The sequence below is a fragment of the Typopeltis vanoorti genome, chromosome 21 (assembly GCF_054136105.1).
Source record: "Typopeltis vanoorti isolate ZY-2024b chromosome 21, IOZ_Tvanoo_1.0, whole genome shotgun sequence".
Lineage (NCBI taxonomy): Eukaryota > Metazoa > Arthropoda > Arachnida > Uropygi > Thelyphonidae > Typopeltis > Typopeltis vanoorti.
The window spans coordinates 95,268,216-95,281,003 of record NC_143569.1 but is presented as its reverse complement, the minus strand read 5'-3'; the positions used below and the strand labels follow the sequence as shown (position 1 = coordinate 95,281,003).

The 12,788-nt window shown below is 35.5% G+C and overlaps 1 protein-coding gene across 2 annotated transcripts in view; it reads right to left on the bottom strand.

Moving 5' to 3' along the window:
* Nucleotides 1-12,788, bottom strand: part of LOC150095127 (uncharacterized) — a 67,649-nt gene that overhangs the window by 19,748 nt on the left and 35,113 nt on the right. Inside the window, exon 3 of one of the 2 annotated variants that reach the window (XM_090410909.1) lies at nt 5,645-5,773. In XM_090410909.1, coding sequence (XP_090267035.1) covers nt 5,645-5,773 — 129 coding nt within the window. Of the gene's footprint in view, nt 1-5,644; nt 5,774-12,788 lie in introns of those variants that run through there. The other variant, XM_090410910.1, reaches the window with a different exon arrangement.

The following is a 12,788-nucleotide window of genomic DNA, read 5'->3' as shown; positions in this document are numbered from 1 at the left end:
ATTTGGTCAAATCATAACTGATGGTCTTATTATCAGTTATGAAGTGATCTGGCTTCCTTTCCAGCTTGATCTGTGAAGTCAGAGAGGAGAAACCAATGTTGTGTTATGATCGTTAAGTTGTGTTAAGTCTGCTAGGAAGATAATGACAGTTTAGATAATTCGACTGTATGACATATCAATTTTTAGATATAAGTTGTCAAAGAGGGCTACATGCATAGTTGTCCAGCATAAGATGAAGTAGACACTTGCTGGTGAGAGCAAGAAATACAAGTCAACCAAGAAAATTAACAGTAATACCTTCTTGTCCTGATTGTCATAAAACTCAGAGGTTCTTAGTTTTGATGCCCAATGCCAGAGGTTTCAGATTCTTTAAACCTTACTCCATTTATGGTACTTAACATCAAAGAAAACTAATTGAAATTGGAACTAAAACTGTGATTATTTGTAAATTGAATCTGGAAGGTTTGCTTTCTTTCACATGCAAATGGATTCATTGCTAGACGTCTACATACACGTGGAAAATTTACCTATCTCTGTGTAGATCATGGTCTCCGCAGTGCCTCCTCCTCCCACACACCACTTCAAGATTCCCTCCAGACATATTTGGCAAAATAGTGGCACCAAGATTATATATTTACTAACTTGGAAGCCTCCTAAAACATCACCACTGAGTTCAATCTAGTAGCCAGCCTGTCGATTTTAAAAATGTATCCTTGAAAAGAAGTTGGGTTTTCCAAAATATCTGGCATAACTATGAAAATATCATTCATAATGTATGCTGAAAGAAATAGGAAAAGGTTAACCTGGTCTTTGCTGTGGAATGAATCCAAAAATGGTTTTAAGCCACTTTAAGCTTCTAATAAATAAGGCAGTTGATTGCTTTTTGATGAAAAATGTTAAAAATTTATTTTTCACTTGGTTAGAGTATAATAAATTTAGTTTAATCCTTTATCCAAGTGTGAGCAAACAAAGTTTGCGCCTGAAAGTATCTTCAGGACTGGGGTAAGGTGGTACAACACTAGGGCACTCCTTGCAAAGGTGGAGCAAGCTACCAGCACTCCTATCTCAGTATCTCCCATAATGCAAAACACATCTCCTTGCAGATATGTCTAATGTTATGCATTAAGTAAGGCTCCCACTGAAGAGACCTCAATAAAGGTCGAAACTAGTCTGGGTTGTGGCTCTTCCCTTAATGCATAACATTAGACATATCTGCAAGGAGATGTGTTTTGCATTATGGGAGATACTGAGATAGGAGTGCTGGTATCTTGCTCCACCTTTGCAAGGAGTGCCCTGGTGTTGTACCACCTTACCCCAGTCCTGAAGATACTTTCAGGCGCAAACTTTGTTTGCTCACACTTGGATAAAGGATTAAACTAAATTTATTATAAATAAGGCAGTGATATTACTCTGGTAAAGAAAATCATCTATCATCTAGCAGTGCCTGGTACCAATGGCTTGGATTTCCACTGAAGGAATGGAGAACACACTTCGAATCATACCTGTGTTAATTCACTTCTAGTTTCTTCCAGTTTGAATGGTTTAATGTCTGTGGACCGATAAATATTCCAAGGCTAATAAAGCTAGACTTCTGGAAAACTGGAGTTAGGCATACTCCACACATGCTGGTCAGAACATCAAGTTCCATCTGCAATTTAGACTTCTGAGGTTTAGATGTAGACAATGCAAACATGCAGTCTATCTTGAAAGAAGAACATCTTCAGCTCTTTGTTCAGATTGAACAACATTAATTAGTTTTGTTCTAATATACTTCTTTTCCCTCTTTGCTATTTGTAACACAATTCTATAATAGGTCCATTTAAAAGTATCTTAACAGAGTAATAACAGAACTCTAATATGTAGAACTAATCCAATGTTAGCTAATTAGAGCGCGAGTTATAAATTGTTTTTTGAAAATAAGATATTAATATTAAAGCAGGAATCCCCTTTATTCATTTTTTAACATCTCTTCTGGAAAGTAATAAACTAAGTATTAAGTAGTGCAAGCTAAGGCAAGTCCGAACATTTATTATACCCAAGGTAAAATACTTTCTACATATATACTGATTGATTCAGCTAGAGAGGCATTTGGTGAGGTTGTCTGCAAGGATAGAAAAATCAGAACTCCTTGGCATATCAAAAGTTCCTGGCAAATAAGTCAGCTTTTACTCTTACAGAATACAGAGACAAATGTAAGAAAGCTAAACACTGTGTAAAACTAGCTAAACAAAAGTCATGGGAGGACTTTGGTAAGAACATTGAAAATAAATATCAAGAAGGTGGTAAGATATTCTGGAGGTTGTTGAAGAAGCTCAGAAATGGAGGAAAGAGTGCTGTAAAAGGAATTAGAGATGTAAAAAGTGACATGAAATCAGGAGAAAAAGATACCCTTGAAGTATGGAGTAATTACTTCGAAAAATTGTTAAATGAAACAAGCAGTGATGACAGCACAGTGTTAAAAAACACTGACCAGGCATGCAGTCAGGAATACATATGCATACTTGAAGTAGAAAAAGCCATCAAAAGCCTGAAATGTGGAAAGGCAGCAGGAGTAGATGATATTCAACCAGAAATGCTCAAGTATGGAGGTATAAAAGTCGTACAGTGGCTGCACTGCATAGCTCAGAGGGACGAATTCCAGATGACTGGAGTAGAGCTCTCATAATATCTATATATAAAAAGGGAAATAAAACTGAATGTGAGAATTACAGAGGTATTTCATTACTAAGTGTTCCTGGTAAGATATACGCAAGTATACTTGAGAAACTGTTGAGAAGGAAGAGAAGCTTGGTGAAGAACAAGCCAGATTCAGGCCAAAATAGAGGCTGTCAGGATCAGATTTTCACTTTACGATAGATAGTTGAGAAATCATGGGAATATAACAAAGATCTGTATTTAAGTTTTGTAGATCTGGAAAAGGCATATGACAAGAAACCAAGAGATCAAACCACTAGTTATATCGTGTCAATGGGGCATTATATCAAGCAATACTTGTCTTGATATAATGCCCCATTGAGTTGTAAGTCAGCAGTTAGAATTGAAGGAAGTATAGAAAGGTAGTTTAATGTTAAATCTGGCGTCAGACAAGGATGTACATTATCCCCTCTGTTATTCATTATCTATATGGATCACATTATGAAGGAAAGTAGTATTAAAAGTGATATCAAAATTGATGATGTTAATGTCAGCTCTTTGCTTTATGCGGATGATGTTCTAAATCCACTACAAGTCTGCAAGATTCATTGACTAAATTGAATAACTGTTGTAATAGATATGCTATGAATGTTAACAACAACAAGACGAAGACAATGAAATTAGGCAGAAGCATTGAAAATATCAATGTTAATATTGTGAATGGAGGAGAACCTATAGAACAAATGAAACATTTCAGCTACTTAGGCATGATTTTTAGTGAAGATGGTAAATTAAATATGGAAATAGACAACAGAATGAACAACGCTGGTATGGTAGAAAGTGAACTGAATAAATTTATATGGAATAAGAGAGAAATTAGCCAAAACACTAAATTAGCTATATACAAGACAGTGTTCAAACCAATTTTAACTTATGGATATGAGAGCTGGGTCAGAAGTAAAACACTTGACCAAAGACTAGAGACTGCAGATATGAGTCCTAAGAAAGATTAGGGGCATTAACAGATGGCATCAATGGCAATATCATATTAAAAACGAGGAAACTTGACATTGTCAGAATCCAGTAATTCATTACCAGAGCTGATCTCAGGTGGTATGGTCACTTAAATAGAATGGGAGAGGAAAGATTAGCAAAACAAGTGTTCTCTGCCAGATTGGCAGGAAAGAAAAAAAAGATTCAGAGGAAGACCAAGATATATGTGGATTGATACAGTGAAAAGTGCCTTAGAAAACAGAAATATAAGATCTGATAATATTGGAGTCTTGATAGGTAACAGACTGATTTGGAGGAAAATTGTAGATATGAAGTTAGTAATGATGTAGTACTATAATATCCTTCACACCCTTTGAGGGTATATACCAGGAATTTGCTGCTGATGACATTGCATAACTCAGATGACTGATTAGAATGTCAAATTCTGGAGGACTGTAGTATAGCTCTCATAGTTCCCATCTGTATAAAAATTATGAGACGACAATTACAGAAAAATTTGTGTAATTGTCATCTATACTTGAGAACAGGTTAAGAAAAACTGTGGAAGAGAAACTTGGCAAAGAAAATGCTCAGTTGGGCCCAAATAGAGAGCATCAAGATCAGATTTTCACTTTATAACAAATCGTTGAGAAATCATGGGAAATACGGCAATGATCTGTATTTAAGTTTTATATATTGTACTTGGAAAAATCAGTGAAGATTGAATTGTCCACTCAGTCTCTAAAAGTTAGATAGGGCTAAAACAGCCTTGCCTACTCCCTATATGGGAATAAAAGGGGTAAGCTGATTTAAAAAAAAAAAAACTGTGTAGTTCAGTGGTGTTTACACTCCTCAGCGCTAAACTGCGTGAAGAAAAAGTACCACAAGGAGTTCCATTCTAGTTGCCAACAAGAGGAACTTTTTCTAAGCCTTTTTGCGACCGGTTCTCGAGTAAGTTGATCTTTTGGCATGAGCAAGTGTGCTTATACTCCCAGAAACTTGGGTTTTTCGTCCCATAAATTCAATAAAATTGACTGTAGAATCCACACGATGGTGGCATATACTGAGCCCTCTTTTCACTGTGTGCCAATTAGTGATAGCCTTGGACCAGCTGTCTCTGATTGGCTACCTGTGGAGATTGAACTGCCCACTCAATCTCTGAAAGTTAGATAGGACTAAAACGGCCTCGCCTACTCCCTATACGGGAATAAAAGGCGTTAGCTGATTTTTTTTTATTTTTTTTTTTTAAAGACCTGGTAAAGTCATGTGAGAAGGTGCCAAGATTTCAGAATGGAATAGTTGTAAATGGATCATTAGACAGAGTAACACATAGTCTATATTTAAGTGAGGTAGCAGTTAGAAACAACACAAATACAAGAAGGGTGGGTGGAAGTAAAATAATATGTGAGAAGACATGAATAAGGTAGCTGCCCTCTTATTCATCTTCTATATGGATCATTATGAAAGAAAGACATTAAACCTCATATCAAAACCAGAGATATCAAACTTAGCTCTGTAGATAGATGATGTTCGAAACAAATCCGATGCAAGTCTACAGGATTCTTTAAGTAAACTGAATAACAGGTGTATAGAAATAACATTTAAGAATGTGTGACCAGAACTACTCTAAGATAGTACAGTCATTAAACAGAATGGAAGAGGAAAAGTAAAAGGATCCAGAGGAAGGCCAAGATTGAAGTGGACTGATTCAGTCAGAAGCATCCCTGAAGGGTGAAATATAAGATCTGATATGACAATATTGGAGTGCTGACAACTGATAGACTAATTTGAAGGAAAACTGCTATCAAGAGATTCATGATAATATAAACTTAATCATCTGTAGTGTCATAGCATTCTATACATCCCTTGAGGGTATATATCAGGAAATCGATGAAATAAAAGAAACACATTCAACCCTCACAATAACAAACTACCAAGAAGTCCAAGCTAAATTCCAACAACAATTCTAGTTATCTAAAGAAAGTTGCTACAATAAACCTTTCTTCAATAGGCTCACCTTTTTTGGAAAACGCTTCCGAAATCCACCTTTAAATTTTGGCCTCAATCCATTTCCCATTAAGGTGTCTTCCTGCTCTCTCATCATTTCTTCATCTGGACCCATGGAATTTTCACCTTTTAATGACATCTGTAACAACAGACACACACATTTTTTTTTTTCAACAGCAAATACAGCTTATCAATTCTTACATTTAGATAATATATTTATCATCAATAATATCAAATATCAATTTCATTATCATTTTTTTATTCCTCTAAGTTAAGCAGTACTGTTTTTAGCCCACTTTTCAGAAACCAACAAGCAACCAGTCACTACTTTTCAATATTGCCACAATTCAATGCAATTCTACAGGATGGTAGATAAAAAGTGATATCCTAATCCTAACTAGCATTTAATTTCAAGTATAGTGTGTGCACGCATATATTCTATAGTCTATTTTGCCAAGTTTCATAATTAAAAATAGTTTCTTCTCAGAGAAAAACTGCTAGCCTGTGAAATATCACAGTAACTATGGCATACATATAACTGTGATATTTCACAGGCTAGCAGTTCAAAATATGATTACTTAATGATTCTGTAGTGCCATACATTATTACTGTCCACTCAGTGACACGTAAAGCTTTCTGCTGCACTCAAAAGAGAAAAATAAAGCTCAGCAGAAAGCTTTACGTGTCACTGAGTGGACAGTAATAATGTATGGTTCCACCTGAGAGAATGCCACTGCAATCGGTGACATGAACGTAGCACACAAGTAGTTCAAAATGGCAGCTGTTATAGATGCACTTACAAAACAGAGTGGTGATTGAATTCTTTACTGCAGAAGATGTAAGCTGGCAGAAATTCTTACTCATTTGAAAAATGTTTACAGAGATGATACTGTTAACACAAGCACAGTTAGATGCTGGATCAGACATATATGTGTGAAGAGTGCTGAAACCAAAGTTAGAGAAGAAATTCTAAGTAGCTAGCCAATGATCACAGTGCATTGATGCACAGATAAGTGAGCATCATTGTATCACAGAATGCACAACACAGCCATTAACAGAAAACAAGGACCTTCAATACTGGTGTAAAAACTTTTATATGGCAGTATTCACCATCTTGTTCAGGGATTGAAAAAGTATATAAAGAGTGATGGGGATGTTTGGTGAAAAATGGCAAAATGCTTTTGTACAGATGTAAGCTGGCAGAAATTCTTACTCATTTGAAAAATGAGTAAGAATTTCTGCCAGCTTACATATTACTTAAAAAAAAAAAAGGAAAGGGAAGCATATAACCATTGTAAACATGAAGTACTCTATAAATATATTTTTCAAAACTTTTTATTATGCTAAAATGCATAATTAGACTTCTGTGGAGTTCAGTCACTGAAGGAGATTAGCTGTGTGCACCAATCTGTCATACCACAGCTTGAACTCATTTACCATTGGAACTCCTAACCCTCTCAGATAATGCATCTCACTCATCACTCCCCTGCAAAAAAATCCTTTGCCTTCCCAGTTTAATCAGTGGAAAAACAGCCCACATTGCTTGTCTAAGAGGCATGACTGTGGTCCCTAAGTGTCAGGAACGAGATCACGGTTGTCTAAGAATCCTTGTATGGACAAAGGAAACTTCCTGTTTGCAGCAATTGACCAAAGCATTTAATGAAAACTATTTCTGATGCATACCTTTCACTGAACTATGCACATGGAATTGAAGAGGATTAGTATTTGCAGTTGCATGCCTATAGGGAAACCACTGTATTAAATAAGTTTCTAATTCAGTGGCCAGTATGTGTACATTTTTCTCTATATTCTCGCAGGGCACATGCTAGCTTACTTTGCCAAAATCTTTCCTTATGTTTCTTCTTTTCCTTCACTGCCTTCCAAGTCTATCATGAAGTTCTAATTTTTTCATCCTTGCATATAACCTATACCTCTAGATGAACTAATCAATGATTTCTTCAGGATCTGCTACTAAATATGTGTGTGTGTGTGTGTGTGTGTGTGTGTGTGTGTGTGTGTGTGTGTGTGTGTGTGTGTGTGTGTGTGTGTGTGTGTGTGTGTGTAAAAAAACTGAATATCATATCAAAAAGAAGTCTGTGAGTAGGTGTTAAACGGAATTTCAGATGATCTGCAAACTCAGACATAGAAATATTATTAAAGAAAACAGGATTCAAACAATGGTGACTTGAATGGTAGATTTAGAAAAAATCAATTGATTGAGAAAGAGGCATGCATGCAGTGAATCCTCAAGGGAGTGTACAGGATACTACCAAGAGAGAAAAATTAAAACTCCATGGTGAACTCAGAAAGTTAGTCAGTCAAGAATACAAAAGAGCACAATGAAAGTTGTTGGCAAGTAAATCAGCATGTGCTCTGAGAGAATATAGAGAAAAATGCAAGAAAATTATGTATAAAAGAAGCAAAACAAGAGTTGTGAGATGATTCTAGTAAGAATGCAGATGCTCAAAATGTTCTGAGGGGTATTGAACAATAAAAACCAAAATGCTATGGTTACTTTAAATGGCATCAAAAATAGGTCTCTGATGGCAGGAAAAAATAAATAAATAAAATAAAATAAAATAAAATAAAATGGAAGACCAATATTTACATGTGTACTGATGCAACTAGAAGTATTTTGGAAGGAAGATCCAAGTATTACATTTGACAATACTATTGGCGTCCTGACAGACTAATTTGGAGAAATAACAACGTAAAGTAAAGTTGTCAATTTCCTGAAACGTGCTGTTTCAGGAAATTGACAACTGTTGGCAGGGTGGACTAAGAATTAAAATTTCCCAAATTTTGGGAAGTTGAACATAACCATATTTATTAAGACAAGACCAGTTAAACAAATCTGCTGCTGATTCTAAAGAAGTCTTTCAAGTTCATATTTGTTGCAGTGAGGCATAGTAGTTTTTTTTTTTTTCATTTGATTTTGTGCAAGGTACAATAGATAATAACTAGAATATTTTAATTATTAATAATTAATTACTGTTACTGCCAAAGTTAAACTGGCACCTTCAGGTATCAATAGACCGGTATCAAATACGTGCATGCAAGCACACCTCAGTAACAAAAATGGAAGAAGAGATAAAGGATAACCTAAAGTCCTATAATTATGCCATCTATTGGCTTTGGTTGGATAATATTTTAGTTATCTACTCTATGTTATCAATTTCCTGAAACAACACAATGCATGAGAATCAATGTATAAGCCTAAACACCAGGAGTAAAGATGCAACGTAGTACTACCATATTGAAAAAAAAAAAAAAAAAAAAAAAAACTATTTTTTTTTTTAGGTTTTATAAGGATAAAATGTCAGTTGAGCCTAGTTAAAAGTTTTTTCACTTGGTTATACTATAAATTAAAGATGCCAAGAAATTATATTCTTGGTATCTTTAATTTATCAGTTGAACCTTGTGGTCCCTTACAAAGGTTATTGGACAAACTGCCCCACTATGTTTCCACCTCTCTCGCTCTTCTCATCCTGATGGAATAATGGCAACACCTCTTGTCATCATTCTTCTCTTCCAACTCTTAGGTGGGTAAGGTGACAACTTATTTAAATCATCACATTTAACACAAGCAATGGAAAAACTTGAGATTGCTCTTGATATTTTCCAAGGTATTTGGTTGTGTTTGGCATCATAACCTTCTTACCAAGCTGTCATTTTGTATCTACAAAGCATTGTCAGCTAGAACAGACTGACCATAGTTATGGTGAAAGATGTATCTCTTGTGTGCTTCTAGGCAAATCTCCCAGTCTGACATAATAAGATAATTTTCAAGAACAAGGAACTTGTAAACACCTTGACCACAGAAGGTAGTCAGCTTCAGATGAGGTTTGAAAGCAGTAGAGATTATTATTTTTTTTTTTTAGAGTTCTGGCTACTTTTTCTGAGGTGCCCTGGATATAGTAAACAGTAATAGCATTACTGTAGTCAGTCTGTAGAGAAGGGAAGAAAAACCAATTTGTTAATCTTTTTAGCATTGTAACCATTGGCTGAGAAGGTCTGTCAAAATAAAGGAGATGTCAGGTGAAGGGGAAACCTGGGAAGAACAGATTGGAGGCTCTGTTGAGAAGGGCTTTGATAACACCATACTATTGTGTGTGTGGGGGGGGAGGGGAGTTTATGTATCTGTGTGGATAGGTTTTCTGTAAATTGAGAAAGAAACGAAGCCAGTGGGAAGATACATGATTAGACTATCTCGAAAAGGAAGGCTATTATTATTTTCTTTTACTTACTATGATGAAGTTGCTTCTGGGGTGCTGGCTGTTGAGGTAGAAGTCAAATATGCCTAACCCATCTCTTAGCCAGAGTGAAGGTTTAAGAATGACAGTATCAGAGGCATGCTTTTCAAAATGTTCCACAAGGAAATTGGCTGGGGAGGGGGGGGGGTCAGAGAGAGAGAGAGAGCCCATGACTGCACCCTCTATCTGTTTATATATGGTGTCCTTCCAGTTTCCGAGAGAAGTAAAGAGATGACATCAAAACTCATCATTTAAAGCTAAATTTTGAATTAAAGACTTAGCTAATTGTTTAGCCAACTTAAAAGAGGAGTCAGTAGCATCAACTATATGTTGATGCTACTGACTTCATCTGTGAGATAAAAATTATTAATTATTTCAGGAGGCTAAGAAGTGGCATTTTTTTAGAAGCCTTTTTAATGCTTTTTGTGAGAACTGGTAAGATCATAAGACTAGCCAACAGCATCCATCCATAGAGGGTGCACCTCATAGGACATTTGGATTTTAGACTGATTTTTTTCCACGTAAGTGTTTTTGTATGTGCTTTTTTCAATTTTGATATCGTAACCCTTACAATGTCTCTGTGTCAGTTACAAAATATAGGATCCAATAAACTTGTATTTTTGTAGAAAGTTTTTTACCTTGGGTATAATATATATATAACATACCCAAGGTAAAAAACTTTCTACATCTATCTCTCATCCTGAGATTTTTATTTAATAATGTCAAGGCACCTTATGGTAACTTGTTTTGGTAAAATACTTATATGCTCTGTATTACTTAACCTTGGTATTTCTAAGGTTAAGTAATACAGAGGGCTCCCACTGATGAGACCTTAATAAAGGTCGAAACTGGTCTGGGTAGTGGCCCCCTTGCCTTTGCATTAAGGGTAAATATTAAGAATAGTGATCAGAGCTTACTCTACCTTTACCACGAGTTGCACTACTTTGCGGGTCACCTAGACTTGCAATACGTGCAGGCGCAAAGTTGACTTATTTGTCTGTTTGCTTACTTGGGAAATGGAGTAAAACCAGGTTTAAAATAGCTTGGCATCTTTAACAAACTTGTATTTTATTATTTCTCTGGTGTATTCATTCCATAACAAGTTTAAACTAAGCACATAAGCCTAAATTGCACATATAATTTCTGACAACTTTTGATAATTTACAGCAAAACATAGCATTTCCCTTAAATATTGTTTCTAATATATACTGCTCCTCAATGGTATCTCCACCTTGCCATGGTGAGGAACTTGTGTGTACCAATGACCCTAAGAACTATGCCAGTGGTAGCATTGCTACTGGTAGGGCCACTGTAGCACCAGACAGGTCATGGGAGAGGTGCCAGACTAAGAGAAATACCTCGGTTCTCCAGGTTGGGGAGGTTGAGCAAGAGGCTGGTAACCTCTTGCTCAGAACATGCAAAAAACAAGATACACTCAGAAGCATTTAAAGGAAAAGAAGGATAGATTTATTGGAAATGACAATAGTAAGAAAAAGGATAAACAATTTGGAATAATGGATATATTAAAATGTCACAGCATGGAATGTTAGGGCTTAGTCAGTAAAGAACAGAACTCAACAAACAGTTAAAAGAAAAAAGAGATAAATATAGCAGTAGTAACTGAAACTAAGAAAAAATTAAAAGGAACTGGATTAAAATGAACTATATGATATATAGTGGGGTATAACAGAATAAAAGAGCAAACTATGGTATAGCTATAATGATACATCAGAAATGGAAGATCAGAATTAAGAGCTGCACTTTTATGAACAGCAATTGTCAGACTGAAATTTGAAAGAGGCTACCTACAGTAATAAGAATATATGCTCTGGAAAAAAGAAAATATTTTACGACTTAGAAAAGTTGATGAAGCACTGTAATAAAAATTATTATTTAATAATTGCTGGAGACTTTAATGCTAGAGGAGGTAACCGAAGCATACCACAGGTTGTAGGTATACTTCAATCCCAAACACATTTTTCAGAAAAAAAGATATCCATAAATGTACTTGGAGCACCAGAGGACTACAATCATTAATATACCATATACTGTGATTATTTGGACAATAGATCAAGTGTCAACTAATAAATATTTATTAAACCTACTAGTTTCACCAAACTTTAGCTGTTGGCATCTTCAGGGTAAAAGCACTGGTTAAAAAACATTACACAAATATGAATAACTGTAAAATTCTAACAATTATAGTTGCAAACTGAAATAGCATTGAACGTGAGTGATACATATATTGTGTGTACATGATTAACTAGTTGTTGCTAAGAAATGTTCTGTAGATTGCATTGAAGTTCATTTCCTGTGTGTTGAGAGATCTAATTAGGGTTTTCCTAATGAACTTCAATGCAACCTACAGAACGTTCCTTAGCAACAACTAGTTAATCATGTACACGCGATACGTGTATCACTCATGTTCAATGCTATTTCGGTTTGCAACTATAATCGTTAGAATTTTACAGTCACTCATATTTGTGTAATGATTTTTTAACCAGTGCTTGTACCCTAAAGATGCCAACAGCTAAAGTTTGGGGAAACTAGTAGGTTTAATAAATATTTATTAGTTAACACTTGATCTATTGTTCAAATAATTACTCTAGTTAGATGATCAAGAAAATAAACATTCATTATACCATATACTGTATTTTTCCGTGTATAATATAAAATTATACTTTTTCCTAAACTTTTTAGACCAAAAATTGTGGGTCATCATATACAAGGTGGGAAGTGCGTGTGTGGGAGGTAACCAGTTGAGAGACCCGCGGTTGCTGTGGCGAAACTGCCAGTATCTTGTCTCTGTGAACAGGCTTCTACCAACCACTAGCCTTTGTTAACTCAGTCAATTGACGTCATTAACGGCTGATTCTGAATAAACCAATCAGAACTCTGAAA